The 17,751-nt window shown below is 39.1% G+C and overlaps 1 protein-coding gene and 1 pseudogene across 3 annotated transcripts in view; one reads left to right on the top strand and one right to left on the bottom strand.

The window, feature by feature from the left end:
• ARHGAP29 (Rho GTPase activating protein 29) overlaps nt 1–2,606 on the top strand; it is a 61,838-nt gene extending 59,232 nt beyond the window's left edge. For all 3 annotated transcript variants that reach the window (XM_045801747.2, XM_045801746.2, XM_045801748.2), the window contains one exon: nt 1,484–2,606. In XM_045801747.2, coding sequence (XP_045657703.2) covers nt 1,484–2,358 — 875 coding nt within the window. In that variant the 3' untranslated portion in view covers nt 2,359–2,606. The remainder of the gene's footprint in view (nt 1–1,483) is intronic.
• A 12,260-nt stretch (nt 2,607–14,866) lies between these two features.
• On the bottom strand, nt 14,867–15,144 carry LOC148109187 (UPF0729 protein C18orf32 homolog pseudogene; annotated as a pseudogene).
• Nucleotides 15,145–17,751: the final 2,607 nt, after the last annotated feature.

Below are 17,751 nucleotides of genomic sequence, written 5' to 3'. Positions count from 1 at the left end.
GCTCCCAATAAGGAAGAGTAATTATAATAAATGTCATTTTTTGAGGGCCTGTTACAGACCAGATCATTCTGAGCACTGTTCATGATGAGATCATGTCGGCCACACATCATCACAGATACAATCATGATCTTTTCTGACAGATGCAGGCACTTAGGGCCGGTGACATTGCCCGCGCCAAAGAGGTAGAGCTGAGCTCAACCTGGCAGCTGGGCTCGGAGTCTGTACTCTGACCCACTGCGCTCTAAGTTTGTCCTTCAGAACTTTAAGAATGTACTTCGACTCATTCATGATCCCCGGGTCCTGGGATCAACTCCCACATCATGCTCCCTGCTCCACAGGGAGTCTGCTTCGCCCTCTGCCCTTCCTCCCACTCATTCTCTCAATCTCTATCTCTCTCTCAAATAATGAATAAATAAAACCTTTTTAAAAAATGCTAAAAAAAAAATGTGCTTTGGTTGGTGACTGTGGCCCGACCACCAGCAGTCAGTTCCTTTAGAGTGGTCCACAGAGGCTGGGAAGGACCTGGGAAGGCAAACCGAGGGCGCAGTGCCCTGGAAGCCCAGGGGAGACAGGTCGGCAGTGTCAGGTAAGGAAGGTCAGATGACATGAAGACTGACAGCTGATTCTGATGGCCTCCTGTCTGCACACCTCTGCCCCAGAGATGTGGGAGAAGGACCTGGCCACAGGGAGAAGGGCAGCTGAAGTTCAAAGCCAGAATGGTGCCAAGGCACAGACTTGTTTGATGTTTTCCAGCAGGAAAGGACAGCATGAGCAGAGGGCTGGAATTTTCCAGGAATTGGAATTGTTTTAGGGGAGAAGCTACAAGAAGGGACCAGGTTGGAAGGAGTTGAGGGTTCTAGTTTAAGAAAGCATGGACCATGGATCCAGACTTGATAGGAAAGAGAAGAAAGCAAGCCTGGAAGGGAACAACCAATGGGGAGAATGGTGTTTATTACTTAAAACTGAACTCTTCAACCTGACTTGGACAGGATGAATGTTATAGCATATTTATGAGTTGATCAGATAAGAAGGCATCTGAGGCATTTAATGGGATATATTCTCACTGTGGTTGAATGTAACTGAAAATAGCAGATTGAGTTGGCAAAAATCTTTGGATTCGAGGCATACCTGCATTTGGTTGGTATGTAAATTGGTGTAGCTTTTCTGAGGTTAATTTACTGAATTACCTACTGAAATTGAGACACTCCTTTCCCCTCACAAATAATTGTTTACATGGAGCACATTTAAAAAAAAAGTTACTTCAACAAATTTTTTTTTACTAACCTGCAGTAGATTTTGTAGCTTATTATATTGACTTAAATAAATATGAAATTCTAACATTTTTATTTCAAGTGCACCTTTAATATTTTATGAATGTTTAACTTGTCTCCATAGATAACTGAGAATAACTTGGAAAAATATATGATTCTTGTTAACCACATGCCATGAAGTTTGATTTTTAATAAATCTTTTCCTTTTTTAGACAACAAAGTGGGTTTGCTTCTAGATCAAGACCTTGAATCAGCATCACAAAAGATGGAAGATATCTGTAAAACTTCCAAGCCACTTACTCTGAAATCAGATAGGGAAACAAACAGTATTGAAAGGCATGCTCCAAGGACCAAGGTTAGACCTGCAAGTTTGCCTGTAGATAGACTACTTCTTCTTGCAAGCCCTCCCAATGAGAGAAATGTCAGAAATATGGGAAATGTAAATTCAGACAAGTTTTGCAAGAATCCTACCTTTGAAGGAGTTAGTAGGAAAGATACTCCTACTATTGTCTGTTCCAAATTGGATGGCTTTGACCAGCAAACTCTACACAAAACTCGGGAGAAACAGTATGAACAGAATGGCCTCAGTGCAAAGACTGCAGTGACTGTGCCTAACGCACTCCAAGAAGGAGGAGGAACCACGAGCCTCAGGATCGGTGGGGACCAGCCGGGCAGTGCCCCCCAGCCCAGTAAGCCATACACAGAACCAGTCAGGTCGGAGAGACGGTCCTCTGACTCCTGCCCTCCCGCTCCTGTCAGAGCACCCAGAACGCTGCAGCCCCAGCACTGGACAACGTTTTACAAACCACGGGCTCCGACTGGCTGCCTGCGAGGGGATGAGGAGAAGCCTGCCCCACCCTCCCCGGCACTGCCTCCCGGCACAGCCCCCACTCCCCAGGGACATGTGCTAAAAGCAGTTCCCACCTCAGACAAGGCGCCCGCTGCCTCCACGCAGCCCACCGGCAAGCCGAGAGAGAGCTCTGAGGAGCGGGACGTGCCTGATGTGCCTCCCACATGTCAGAGACCGAGGCTAAAACGAATGCAACAGTTTGAAGACCTTGAAGATGAAATCCCGCAGTTTGTGTAGGGTTGTCAGAATTTGGCTTTGCTTTGTTGTTGTTTTGTTTTGTGGTATTGTGTTTGTTTCGTGAAAGAAACTTCTGACAGGGCCCCTTTTGTATGGTATTGCCACATCATGGGTTTTGCTTTTTGTCGTTGTATCATGTTACACTGTGTTGGTCATATTGAATGGTAGACTGTTTTGATAGGGCCCCATCTGTGCCTCACTGGAATTCTCTGTATTTTTAAAGTTGTGAATAAATAGGTGGACTCATGTTTTTTAAAGTTTAGTCAATTTTTCCCATAAAATGGCCCGTTTAAATACATCCCTAATATATGATATAGTTCTCAACTAATAGATGCAATTGGGGAAAATCCGCTTTATTTTTTGAAGTGAAACTATGTTGTTTATTTATAAAAGGACTATTTCCGAATGCAAGTGCCTGAAAGATCTTTGTCTGGTATGACTGTCTTGTTCACACAATTTTATAGTGTGTCTTTGACCACTTACATGGTATGTATGTAACCTTTTATTTTTCAATTGGCAATTCACCTTTTAATATTTACATAATGGCCGAAAGGCTTGCAAATCTCTTTTTAATTTCATTTTGATTAATGGCCAGATTTTCCATGTGGTAGTCAGTTGAGCTGTACAAAGAAGGTGCACTTAAACTTGTTTCTAAATTACATAGTTCAGTTACGTCTTCTTTGGCTTTAGATGGTTTTAACACATTTCATATTTTTTCACCTCTTGGCTTTGTTCTACATAAACTTTTGCTTTTCAACATTTTTGAACATTTTAGTATTTTATATAATGGTCCAAAAATGTTTTAAAACTCAATGCATTTCCTCTTCATGTTGTCTGGGTTTTGTTTTTAACCACTCCTTTAGTATGAAATGTTTTCAGTTTTAAGTAATTTTATGTACTTTTTCTACCTGAATTTTTAACCATTGACAATGTATGTTCCATCCAAATCATGCAGAGATTTATTTAAGTTGATTCTAAGAGTATAGTTTGATAGGCCTCATTGTTTGGAATTTGAGAAAAGGTGTAGATGATCAGATGGATAGATTTCATTTATAAAATTCTCAGTTTTTAGAACCAGTGCAGTTCTGTAAATTTTCTGGGTTTCATCATTTTGCCTAAAATAGGATATAAAAGGGACAAAAAAATTAAAATAACCTCTTTTTCAATGTGTGAATTCTCTTTGTAGCAAATGCTTTTATATGAACATGTTATCCTTGATAAAAAATACATATATATATAAATATATATGTGTGTGTATATATATATATATGTATAGTTAAATTATTTCAAGTTCTCGTGGCTTCTCTGAAATTGTTGCCTCTTAGGGGTGAGATTTTGAGATTTTGTAACCATTGGCTTAGTGGTCAACGCTTGGCCTCATACATCCCTTGACTATAACATGGAATGCATTTTGTGGGAAGTTGCTGTATAGCTTTATATGACATTGTGGACTAGGGAGAAATGAGTAACTCCTTTGTGCTAGAGTCTTGTTTTTAGTCCTTATTGTACAAAATATAAAAGAATTGTATTGCTACGAAAACCTAAAAAGAAAATAAGAGCCAACATTTATTGAGCCCTCTCTTTGTGCCATGAACTCTGCTAAATTCCTACGTAAGTGATTTCAAGTTCACAGCAGACTATAATACGTAGGTAAGTATTTTACTATTCCTGTGTTACAGACAGGGAAACCAAGGCTTAGTTATGATGTGCTTTGGTTCCACAGGTGTAACAGTTGGAGTCAAGTCTCAAACACAGGGCTGTCAGATTCTTGATGGTTAGTACTCTTAATGACTGTTATTACTAAGTAATATCAGGTAATATTTAACAGTAGAAAATGCACCTTTAAATTTTTATTTGTGGCAAAATATGTATTACAAAATTTACCATTTTAACCATTTTTAAGTATACAGTAGCATTAAGTACATTCACATTGTTCTGCAGCCATGACCACTATCCCATCTCTAGAACTTTCTCATCATTCCATACTGAAACTTTGAAAATGTACTTTAAAACGTCGGTGTTCTTTTGATGTATTAAGACAACCGAGTCAAAGAATCTATCATATAATCAACTGGCCTCACTGTTTAACCTCACAAGTGGGAATTCCGCTTGGTCCTTTCTGTCTCTAGGGCTCTCTGGCATCTCATCCAGCTTAACGCATCAGTCTATAGGTGCCTTCTTGTTTCCTGGGACATGGAGCACATTCCTCCTGAGCAAATGCTGCTGTTTCTAGAGTACCCAGCGTGTACACTGTGCCCTGTTCTACTTAGTAACTTGGTGACAGTCCTTCACAGGAAGTTGTTTTATGACGCATGGAAAGAATGTGGGTCAAGGGAAAGGCAGTAGTGGGGAGCCCTTTTAGAGCTACCAGACCACCAGAAAGGTTGTGGAAAGCATCTTGTTCAAGTTTGCAAGAAGTCATTTGTGAAGGGTTGATCATGACTTTCTTTGATAGGCTTGTTTTACATGCTGAGAACTTAATTAGCATCTATGAATATTTAAAATTACTTGTAGTGCACTTCAGCAATGTATTTCTTTTGATATAGAGATGAAGAAGAGATGTTCCCTGTGAAGGACTTGTTCGGAGATTTCAGAAGCCAGCGAAGTCATACCTCCCTTCCTTGGGTGATTTAATTTAAAGATGGTACTACAGCCACACTATTCCCAGCTAACCTTGTATTACTTACGGTGTTTGTACAACTATAAAAATCTCTTGAAGTGGCAACCCTGCATGTTTTTATGGCAAGTTATTGTCATTGTAATTCTCTGGGGTTTTCCTTCCTAGAGGCAGGAAGTTTTTTTGATGTGCTGATGTGATTATATACGTAGGCAGTTCAGTAATATCTGGAGCTTAGCAAAGTTGCTACATTCACGATGTGCAAAAGTCAGCTGTCTTCCTCTATATCATCAGCTAATAAGAACTAAACGTTTTTAGAAAGATCTCAATATAAATTTAAAATAACTGAGAATAAATCTAACAAAATATGTACAGGATCTTCATGGAGACAATTTTAGACAAAAGAAACATTTAAGGAGATCTTGGAAAAAATGGAATGCTCTATGATGTGCATGGATGGGAAGCCTCAATGTTGTAAAGATGTTCCTTTACCTTCCATTTATTTAACGATTCAGTGTAGTCTTATCCAATATTGAACCAATTCTGAACCGTTGGAAAGTAAGTTGCAGACATGATTCCCCATTACCCTAAAATACTTTGATGATGTTTCCTTAAAACAAGAAGCACTCCTACATAGCCACAGTAGGACAATCAAAATCAGGAGATTAACATCGATGCAGAGCATCTAATCCGCAGCAGTATTCACATTTACTGATTACCCCAGTACTGTTCTCTGTGCCAGCGCCCCTCCCTGTGCAAGGTCAGACGGTGCATTTAGTTGTCCTGTCTCTTGTCTCTCCTGATCTGGATCAGTTTTCAGTCTTTTCTTTCATGACCTTGATGTTTTGAAGAGTATAGGCCGGGCACTTTGTAGCATGTCCCTCAGTTAGGGTTTAATGATTAGGGTTCCTCATGATTAGATTCAAGATACACATTTTGTCAGAAATGCTGTTGTATTCTTCTCACTATATCGTACCTGGAGGTACACAATGTCAAATTGTCCCATTCTTGGCGATGTTAATTTTGATCACTTGGTTAGGATAGTATCTATATCAGCTTTCTCTATTTTAAAATTCGTAAAAAGAATTCGGTGAGGACAGTCTTTGAGACTATGTAAATGTCCTGTTTCTCATCAAATTGTCACCAGTTTGAATCTGTTAACACCTGTTACCTGAATCAATTATCACTATTCTGGTTGCCAGATGGTGAGTTCATCATTGCTAATGCTTTGATTGATACTCTGTGAGGAAGACCAGTCCCTTCTCCATTCATTGTCTATTCATTTGTATCAGCGTGAACTCATGGATCCTACTTTATTCAGCAAGTTCCAGTATAGGACTGTCGTGCATTTTGATACTGATACTGAGCTTTTCCCATATTTGGTCTATGGGGGGGTCTATTCAAGTTTGCTTCTGTGTCCTTTTGATTTTTTCAAGCTCTAATTTTTTTAGCACATTAAGGTATCACAAGCTTATCTTGTACTTTTCCCAAGGAACCTTGGTTTCTTTAAACGGAAAATAGTATATGGAAACCAAAACCTGAGAAGTGCTCATTGCTACTAGAAAGTCATTGGTTGACTTGAACAAGTTGTTGAATGAAGCCTTATTGGTGGACAGATCAAAGAAATACATGTCTGGGGGCGCCTGAGTGGCTCAGAAGGTTAGGTGTCTGCTCCCTGCTCGGTGGGGAGTCTGCTTCTCCCTCTGCCCCTCCCCCTTGCTTGTGCTCTCTTGCTCTCTCAAAATTTTTAGAAAAAAAATACATGTGTGTACACACACAGAGACATACAGCTATATATAGGAAACCTTGAGTTCACACTGGTGCCTTCAATTCTAATTCAGTGCTTAAGGGTTTAATCCAGTATTTCCCCTTACATAGTTGTAACTCCTGTCTCTCGTAGTAAGAGATCTGGCTCCCATAATCCTAAATATATTATTTGCTTACCCTTTACGTTCCAACCCCCTGACAATGCCAGTGGCTGCACTGGCCCACCTAGCTCCAAATATGTCAAATAAGTCAGCCACCACCACACTGTCCTGACCGTACAACTCCCTCATATGCCTGTTGAAACCCTAGCCTCAACCACAACAAGGACCAGGCCAGCTGAACCTTGACCCTAGTGATGTCAGTCCTCACCCCACCATTTGATCCTAGGCCCTGGTCATCTGACTGAATCCCCCACCGCAACCAGAGAGGAGGGAAGGGACAAATTCATGAACTTTTGATAATGAGCAACTATTAAATATTTGTTCATTAAATTCATTAGGAAAAGTTTGCAAATGAATGGCTAAACATACTTATCAGAAATGTTTAAACATGGATATATTTATGAAATTTATAGGAAGTTTCAAATTATTTTAATATCCCTTTTTTGTCTCAGCCCTAATACTTGCGAGTAATTTTTAGATATTAATACTTCCTGTAATAACTAAGCCATATTACATATTATGTTGTTTTTTGTCTTTACAACCAGTTTAATTACCCTATAAACATAAAATTAGCATACTTTTCAGAAAGCGGAGGGAAAGAGACTATTTGTCCATGCTTCTGAGTTGCAAATGTGAATAGACCAGTGAGCTTTTTCATTGTCTAGAGAGTGCTGGTGGGTAAGTGAATGTGGCCCTGGAGTAAAACTCAGGACATAGATCAAGTGTGGGAAGATTTTACTCACAATTGCTGGCACACAGCCTGGAGTATTATAGCTTCTGTCCGCTAAATTAATTATCTGTATCTCATTTCGTTTTACACCAGAAATTTCTTTCTGAGATCTACTTCCAATGAATTAAAACTTTTCTGCATCCAGCTATCTTCTTCAAAGTTGTGAGAGTTCATGTAGTCGGTCGCCAGTGAAATCAGACTGTGCTGTGATTCAGCACAGGAGAAAGTAGTGAACCTATGAATTCTCCATCTGCAAGTGCAGATACGATATTTAACTCTGATTCACTGGGAGTTTTAAATGATTTTTGTTTTAAATTGGATCATATGTGCAGAAATATGTAAATATATGTATATCGTTTAAAGAACTATAAAATGAACTCCCATTAACCCCCAAACCCCTCCATAGAATGTTAGGGGGCCACCAGAGCATGCCTCCCTGATCACACCTCTCCCCCTTCTCCAACACACATACCAACCCTGTTGTAATCTCTGTCTTGAATTCTTTTTTAAGATTTTTTAAAAAAAGATTTTATTAGAACACGAGCAGGGGGAGGGGCAGAGGGAGAGGGAAAAGCAGGCTCCCCACTGAGCAGGGAGCCCAGGGTGGGGCTTGATCCCAGGACCCTGAGATCATGACCTGAGCCAAAGTCAGACACTTAACCGACTGAGCCACCCAAGAGCCCCTCTGTCTTGAATTCTATGTTTATCATTTCTTGTCTCTTAAAAAAATTTGCTGTCTATGTATTATTTAATTTTGACTGTCTCTTAACCTTTTACAAGTGCCATCCTTAATTCTTTTGTGGCTTGCTTGTTACATTCATCATCTTCTTGAGATTAATCCATGTAAATGTTTATAGCTGCAAACATATTTTTCCTTTTTTTTAACTACTATAAAGTATTCCTATGATAAATTTACCAAGGCAAGTATTCTTAACTGCCTTTTTCAGATGAGCAGATAGGCTTCAAAGAGATTAAATAACTTATTATATGTTATAGAGTTAATAAGGGGTTTAAGATTTGAACCCAGATGTTTTTATTATGAACCCTGTCATTTCTAAATTATTTTCTCTTCATTTTTTAAACCAGGGTCAGTCATAAATATATTTTCAGGCTATAGTTTTTCTTACTGGTTGCTAGGAAACTGAAGTTTTGGGTTATATTCCAATTCCAAGGTCATTTTTAGTGTACATGTGCGCTAAAGTTTATTCATTTCATTAAAACCATTGCATCTAAATTGCTGAAGTTTTTCTGGGTTGCAGTGAGTTTTGTAGTTTAGACTTTATTCATAATGAGAGGATAACAGAGCAGATGATGGAATAAACAAATAATTCTACCCCTCCACCCTCAATTCCTGAAGAACAGTTTGAAAAGCCGTGCTGTAATGGAGAGCTATTTGAGGAATTTAAGCATATAGAGAATATGGTTTGCATGAGATCTCCCAGCTTGGTAATCAGGAAAAGGGTCAGCATTCCAGGTGAGAAATAGGCCCTAAATTAAGCCACTGACCTAATTCCAATTTATTTTTAGGAACATAATTGACAGGGATTAGTGACCCATGGTGCATGTGGAGTTGGTGAAGGTTGAGGGTGGAGTTGGCAGAGTCGAGAATGTGATGCTGAACCTGGAAGCGGGGCACATAAGAGTTCTCTTCATATATTATGAGTGAAAACAAAGGATTGAAGTTAAATATCTTACTTGCTCCTTGAGGCAGAATGAGGTCCCATGACTGAGAGTGAAACAGAGGCAGATTTTGTTCAGTACTCTCTAAGGAAGCCATTTATGAGTAAACCTTTGTAAATGGAATGCATGATCTTGTGATTTGGTGAATTCCTCAAAACTGGAAAAGTGTTTAAGGCAAAACTACCCTCCTACAAGGATTAGTATTAGGGAGGAAGTTGGGCTAGATGATCTGTAAAGACTTCAAGCTCTGATCATAATTCTATGGCCTTGAATTTAAAGTGAAGAAGATGTTTCTAGGTGCTGCAAATCCTAAAATCACTGCAGTAAGCAATTTTAGTATTTTCATTATGCCACCGTTATCAGTGTAGGCAAGGAAGCATTTGTACCTCATCAGAGACATCATTAAAGACCTCTTTAGAGTGCTGAGGGGAAAAAGTCAACCCAAAGTTCTATGTAGAGTAAAAATATCCTCTGAAATGTAGGTGTTTTTACCAACAGAAAAGAATTCGTTATTAGGAGGGCTGCATTAATTGAAATTCTGTAGAGAGGTTTTTTGGCAGAAGGGAAGAGATCCCAAATAGAAATGCAGAAATGTAGCAAAGAATGAAAACCTTTACAAAAAAGTAAATATAAATGAATATTGACTGTTACAAAACAATGCTAGTAACGTGAAGTTTAAAACGAATGTAGAGGGGCACCTGGGTGGCTCCGTCGGTTAAGCAGCTGCCTTTGGCTCAGGTCAGGATCCAGGGGTCCCTGCTTTGCTGAGCAGGGAGTCTGCTTTTCCTCACCCTTTGCCTCGCCCCCCCCAATTCCTTTGCTCACATGAACACTCTTTCTCTCTTTCAAATAAATAAAATCTTTTTAAAAAATAAAATCTATGTAGAGTTAGAAGACATGATAAGAATATTGGAAAAGGTGAAAAACATGGAAGTATAAAGTACTAGTATTATCAAGGAAGTGGTAAATACGGTAATTAGTATTAAACTTAACCCAGATATGTGTTGTAATATCAAAAAGAGTACATTAAAAGGAGAAGAAAATGAAATATTTGAGTAATGCAAAAGAAGACAAGACAGAAGAAAAAAAGATAAATGAAAGAGTGGGTCAAACAGAAAACAAGTAGTAAGATGGTAGATATCAAATCATCTAAATCATGAATTATATTAAATGAAAATGGATTGGATACTTCAAGTAATATGCTAATGTCAGACTGGGAAGAAAATAAAACCCATGTACGTCCGAATTGCAAGAGGCAGATCTTAAGTACAAGTGCACCGAAAGTACAAGGATGGCAAAAGCTAAAACATGCAATGTGATATGATGAAAAGACTGGCCCAGCTAGACTAATGCCGGATGAAACAGACTGAAGTCAAGAAGCATTACTGGGGATGAAGAGGGATATTCTGAAATGGTAAGTCAGTTTACAAGGGAGATTTCATAATCACAATAACATTGTTTCAAATGTATAAGGCAAAAACAGACAACGAAAAAGAGAAACTGACAATCCACAATCCTAAGGGCTACTTTAACGCACTTCTGAACAAACGGACAAAAAAGTAGTAAAAATACAGATCTGGAGGACACAGTAAACAAAATGGACCTAATTGATATGTAGAGGATACTGTCAACGACAGAATTCATATTTCACTTAAGCCCGTATTTAAAATTTACTAAAACTGACAAAAAGCAGACCATAAAGAAAGCCTCAAAACATTTCAAAGGATCGAAATAATTCAAAATATGCTCTGACTTCAGGGAAATTATGCTAGAAATCAGTAACAAAAGATCACTAGAAAATCCTCAAATGCAAATTAAACAGAACACACTTCTAAATAACCCATGGATCGAAGAAGAAATAACAGGCATTAGAAAATATTGCAAGCTGAATGAAAATGAAGATGTGCTATATCAAACATTGCGGGCAGCAGCTGCTAAGGCGATGCTTAGAAATTTATAGCCTCAACTATATTTACTATGAAAGTTGAAAGGTTAAAATCGTTTACACTTCATCTCTAGAAGCAAGAAGAATAAAGCAAAGAATGAGAAGGAAACAAAGATTAGAAATCAGGGAAATAGAAAATGAAGCTAAAGAAAAACAATAAAACTAAAAGCTGGTTCTCTGAAAAGTTTAAGAAAACTGACATACCCCTGGAAAGACATCAGTAAGAAAAGAGAAAAAAGTAACACCAGAAATGAAAAATATAGTAACATTGGAGACTCTACAGTGAAAAGATGTGATGATATAATGAACACAATATCAACTTGAAAATCTGAATACGGACAAATTCTTCAAAAAATTAGGCTGACAAAATAAATGGAAAATCTGGAGAGTTTCTTCTTTTAGTGGAAATTGAATCAATCAAGAAAAGCCCTTACACAAAGAAAATATAGAACCTTACCAATGAGTTTTCTCAAACAGTTAAGAAAGATATTACCTCAATTTTATACATATGCTTCCAGTAAATTAAAAAAGGGAATACTTCCAAACTAAGTCCAACAGAACCATGATAGCAAAAGCCTGACAAGGACATCACAATATATAGGAAAGTGGCTTTCAATATATACAAAAGATAATATATCACTACCAAGCGAGGTTAATTCTCCATGTATGCAAATGTGGTTTAACATTTGAGAAATCAATCAGTGTAATTTGCCACGTTAATTTTTATAAAAGGATAAAAATGTAATTATCTCAACAGATGCAAATTGGAAAAAGGATTTGATGAAATTTAACAGCCATTTATGATAAGAACTTAGTAAACTGTGAATAGAACTTCTGTAAACTGATAAGAGATATAGTCCACAGCAGACATATCTAGTGGTAAAATACTGGAAGTTTTGCCCTTGAGAACAGGAATGACGCAAGGATCCCTACAATCACTACTTCTATTCAACATTATACTGAGATTCTTGCCGTATATAATAAGGCAAGAAAAGAGAATGAAAGGCAGTAAAGACTGAAAAGAAAGAAAAGTCATTTGTTGGCAGATGATACAATTATGTACATAGAAAATCCAAATGAATTTACCAACTATTAGTATTAGTAGGTAAATGTAACAAACTGCTTAGAACTTCACTCAAAAGTCACTAATATTTATAAATCAAAAGCAAATAGAAAAGGGAATTTATGAAATGACATCATTTAAAATAACATTCAGAACATCAAAGAACTAGGAAATCTAAGGAGAGATGTATAGAGATGTTTATTTCTATACTGAAATACACAAAATCTTTTTATATAAATTAAAGACCTAAATGAATAGAAGGATATTCCATTTTTGCAGATTGGAAGATTCGAAATATGAAAATAGTAGTTCTCTCCAAACTGATCTAGACATTCAACCCGGTCTTACTGATTCTCGTTATTTTTTACAAATGCACTTTAAGGTACATTGATATAGTTGTTCCATAGGCAGAGCAGACGTTTTGAGCTTTTCCTTAAGTTCAGCCAGCAAAAGAAGGTAGCACTTGGACCCGTGAGATGCTGTTTTTGACGCTTTTCTTTCTCCTTCACTCTTCCACCAGACGTCTCCAGTCCTGTTCTCCTGGCTGCGTTCTTCCTCCTAGGATCCCAGCCCTGCAGAAGGTATATTCTATGATTTAATTGACCTCAAAGTCCACACCTGTGTGTGTGTGTGTGTGTGTGTGTGTGTGTGTGTGTGTGTGTCTATGTGTGCACACTATATATTGCAGAAGTTTTATTCATTTAAATAAAGCCTTGGGGCGCCTGAGTGACTCGGTTGTCTGACTCTTGATTTCAGCTCAGGTCATGATCTCAGGGTTGTGAGGTCAAGCCCCATGTGGGGCTCCACCCTGGGCGTGCAACCTGCTTGGGATTCTCCCTCTCCCTTTGCCCGTCCCCCACTCCCTGCTCTCTTTCAATGAATGAATGAATGAATGAATGAATGAATGAATGAATGAATGAATGAATGAATCCCTTGAATTTAAACTTAGGAAAATCTTAACATCCAGCACCGGCCTTACAGGCTGATTGTCCGCAACTACTTTATCCTACTGTAAACCTAGTGCTATTCGAGGGACACTCTGGAAATGTGGGCCTAAACATTTAACTGAATATTTATAATTAGCTTTGTAAAAAACAAAGTGCTTCTAGCTATCATGGGAAATTAGGACCCATTCTAGAGCAAGCCCTAAAGTATTTAGGATCCTGTAAAGACTTCATGTGATAAAGACAAAAATCTCCTAGCATGAGGGAGTTGAGTGGGTTGTGTTAGTTGCAAATTCTTTTGGTTACCCATTGAATAAGTCTTTTCTTTCCTCACTACTTCCCTTTGTTTGACCTAAATTTAATTTCAAAGGGAATTTTTTAAAGCCTGTAATCTTATTTGGGCTAAGCTATTATCTGAAAAGGCTACTCATAAAATAATGTACTCAGAGCTGTTCAGGGTTTCCCCAATGTTAGCCAACTCTGTTGAAATCACATAATATTTGAAGTATGATATGTAATAATGAAATGCATAGTTTTAAAATATTTTAGACATAATACCTGTTGGCAGTGGGGATGGAGCACTTGGAATGCACTGACCTGGGGGGGCCTGGCCTGGGAACAAGGGAACAGGGGGACATGACAGCCGTCCTTACATCCTGGAGTGGGAAGGGACTAAAGTGACAGTGCTTGTCTGCTCCTTTAGGGAGAAAGGGGAACCAAAGGCTGGGACTCATAGCACTCAGGTTGCTGCGCAAAAATATAAGGGTGCCATTTTGCAGTTAGAATAGTTCTAAATGGAACGTGTGACCCCATGATTTCTCAGTCACTGAGAACACATGCAAAGCCAAAACTAGGTGACCGCCTACCTCTTAAGCATATTTTGGTGAGAAATCTTTCTGGGGGAAAGATGTTGGTTGAAATCACCTGTAAAACCTTTTCTGACTTTCGGGCCTAAGCTCATGAAGGCCTTGAGGTAAGTGAACTCTTCCCCTTGGACAGATGTAGCCCTGTTTGCACGATCAGCGGGGAGCAGAGGAACCTCATGCTAGTCCGGCCGCTCTGCGACCCACGCAGCATCCTTTGCTGACCTAGCTTGTGTCCTGTGCTCTGAGCTCCCTGCCGGGGGGGTCTTTATCCCTGCTTCCCGCTCTCCCACCCTCCTCGGAGCCTGAATGTGATGTTACTGTTGTGTTGCTGTGTTCATAGATATACAAAAATCTATTTCATTTTTAAAATTTTATAATATACATTAGATATTTCTGTAAAAGGTATTCCCTTTTTCAAAACAGTGGCCCCTATCCCCCTGTCTTTTCTATTTTCCTCAGAGCAAGAAGCAGTAACCACTCCTCTCCTAAGTAAGCTGCTCTGTTGTATTGGTCGGTAATTATATCTTCATGTTTCAAGGCTTATCATCTCCCCAAACCCCCTTTCCTTTCCCTGCGGTCTCACCGCACTGTTCCGCAGTCACACTGTGCTCTGCTCAAATGCAGAGGCTCGTTTCAAAAGCTAGAGGCCCGAGGATTTTTGGGTTCTGAGTTACTAGCAGAACTTTTTCTCTGGTCTCAGAGAAAAAGGTCAGAGACAATTACAAGCAAGGTGCTTCATATTATCAGGTCCATTTTTAAAACAATGAGATCCTTTGAAACAATCACTTCGGTCTTTTTACCAGAAGTTTCCATTGGTCCTTTTGTTGGTAATCCATTTATATCTGTACCCGCACAGTCTACTTTGCCTTTGTCTTCATCATGGGATTCTCGAAGAGCTTTTCTAGGCCACATGGGACTGACAAGGGGGAAATCGGAAGGCATAAGTGTCGCTCCAGGAATATTTTGTAGATCCAGGGCAGAACTGGAACAACAACGCAAGAAATATACACCATCCTCCTGGGCTTGAGTTCCTGAGCCTCGGCAGGTGGAAACGTCCACACTTCTGGAGGGAGCATGATTTTTGTATATTTTAGACAGCTTTAGGTTACATTGTATACATTTCTTTGTAACTCGATTCAACAATTTACCCTGTGCCATCCACTATACCAGATAACACAGACAAAACAGAAATTAAAAAATACTTCCTGTCCTTGTGGAGCTTATAACCTAATACTATCAGAAGCTGCCTGGCCCTCAGGGAGTTCTATTTTTACATTTGGAAAAGTCAGATTTGATTAAATACCATTTTTTCCCAGGAATGAGAGAGGAATTTTCCTGTATACAAAGTTTGAGAATAGAAGCAAATGTTTATATTGAAACTAAAATAGTATGACTTGTATTTTTCCAAAAAGTGGATAATTTAAAAAATAGCCAGTTTGTTGTAGGTATACAAAAGGAATCATAATTACTTAACTACAGCCCGAAGGTTTGTACAAATATGGGTTGATAATGAATTAATCAAATGTTACAAGTATCAGAAGGGCCAGTAACACTGATTTATCTAATACGTACTGGCAGGGCCCTAAAGAAACAGGCTGGAAATTCTGTCATGAATCAACACCAACTAACATATGTGTTGTGTAAAGTGAAAATTCTTTAGAACTTCTGGTTCCACAAAGTATATTGGTCTAACTGCTCAAAAAGGGTCAAACTATACTTCTGAAATTTATAGGGTTTTTTTTTCCTAAATGCTTTTGGCTGTGATCTGTCTGGCTCATTACGCATACACACATATACATGTATACTTTTTATTTCTTTAAAATGTGCCATTTCATTCACTGGAGATAGGATGGAAATGTCTCCACTGTGAACTGCAGTTTTATACACTAGTGGAGTTAAATCCCAATATATATTTAAAGTAGAACCCTGTTTGTTAAGTTCGATCAGCTTACTATCTACTGATAGTATCAGTAATCACAGGATCTAAAAAGGACAATAAAAAACCCAGCAAATTTCTACTTGTTCTGTTCTGGGCATTGCACTAGAACTTAATTCGTTGATTTTAGTTCATTGAACAACTGTAATATGAAAAAGCGGGAATTCGCTTCATTAAACACACAGTCCAGGAGGAAAAGCTCCGTGTCACACGATGCCGCATATCGTGCCCTGGCAAATTGTTCAGTCAGAATTTGAACCCCGTCTGTTTCCTACATCTGTGCTTATTTCACTATCCTATTATTTAGGGCTCCCAATTATGTATAGTAATACTTTTTTTTTTTCTTAGAAAACAGACATTTATTTCTCACGTTGTCATCTGGAAATCCAAGATCAAGGTGTCTGCAGATTCCACATCTGGCGAGAACCTTCTTTCTGGTTTCCAATCAGACATTTTATTTTCACATGGTGGAAGGAGAAATGTCATTTTTCAAGTGCTATTACAGACCAGATCATTCTGAGCACTGTTCATGATGAGATCATGTCGGCCACACATCATCACAGATACAATCATAATCTTTTCTGACACATGCAGACACTTAGGGCCGGTGACATTGCCCGCGCCAAAGAGGTAGAGCTGAGCTCAACCTGGCAGCTGGGCTCGGAGTCTGTACTCTGACCCACTGCGCTCTAAGTTTGTCCTTCAGAACTTTAAGAATGTACTTCGACTCATTCATGATCCCCGGGTCCTGGGATCGAGTCCCACGTCATGCTCCCTGCTCCACAGGGAGTCTGCTTCACCCTCTGCCCTTCCTCCCACTCATTCTCTCAATCTCTCTCTCTCAAATAATGAATAAATAAAACCTTTTAAAAAATGCTAAAAAAAAATGTGCTTTGGTTGGTGACTGTGGCCCGACCACCAGCAGTCAGTTCCTTTAGAGTGGTCCACAGAGGCTGGGAAGGCAAACCGAGGGCACAGTGCCCTGGAAGCCCAGGGGAGACAGGTCGGCAGTGTCAGGTAAGGAAGGTCAGATGACATGAAGACTGACAGCTGATTCTGATGGCCTCCTGTCTGCACACCTCTGCCCCAGAGATGTGGGAGAAGGACCTGGCCACAGGGAGAAGGGCAGCTGAAGTTCAAAGCCAGAATGGTGCCAAGGCACAGACTTGTTTGATGTTTTCCAGCAGGAAAGGGCAGCATGAGCAGAGAGCTGGAATTTTCCAGGAACGGGAATTGTTTTAGGGGAGAAGCTACAAGAAGGGACCAGGTTGGAAGGAGCTGAAGGTTCTAGTTTGAGAAAGCATGGACCTTGGGTCCAGACTTGATAGGAAAGAGAAGAAAGCAAGCCTGGAAGGGAACAACCAATGGGGAGAATGGTGTTTGTTACTTGAAACTGAACTCTTCAACCTGACTTGGACAGGATGAATGTTATAGCATATTTATGAGTTGATCAGATAAGAAGGCATCTGAGGCAGTTAATGGGATATATTCTCACTGTGGTTGAATGTAACTGAAAATAGCAGATTGCGTGAGTTGGCAAAAGCCTTTGGGTTCAGGGCACACTGCATTTGGTTGGTGTGTGAATTAGTGCAGCTTTTCTGAGGTTGATTTATCAATATCTGCCTATTGAAATCATGACAACTCTTTGATCCAACAATTTCACTCCTCTGAATTTGTATTCTGG

The sequence above is a fragment of the Ursus americanus genome, chromosome 12 (genome assembly GCF_024610735.1).
Source record: "Ursus americanus isolate L20-20 chromosome 12, mUrsAme1.1.p, whole genome shotgun sequence".
Taxonomy (NCBI): Eukaryota; Metazoa; Chordata; class Mammalia; order Carnivora; family Ursidae; genus Ursus; species Ursus americanus.
This window is presented reverse-complemented; position numbering and strand designations above follow the sequence as displayed.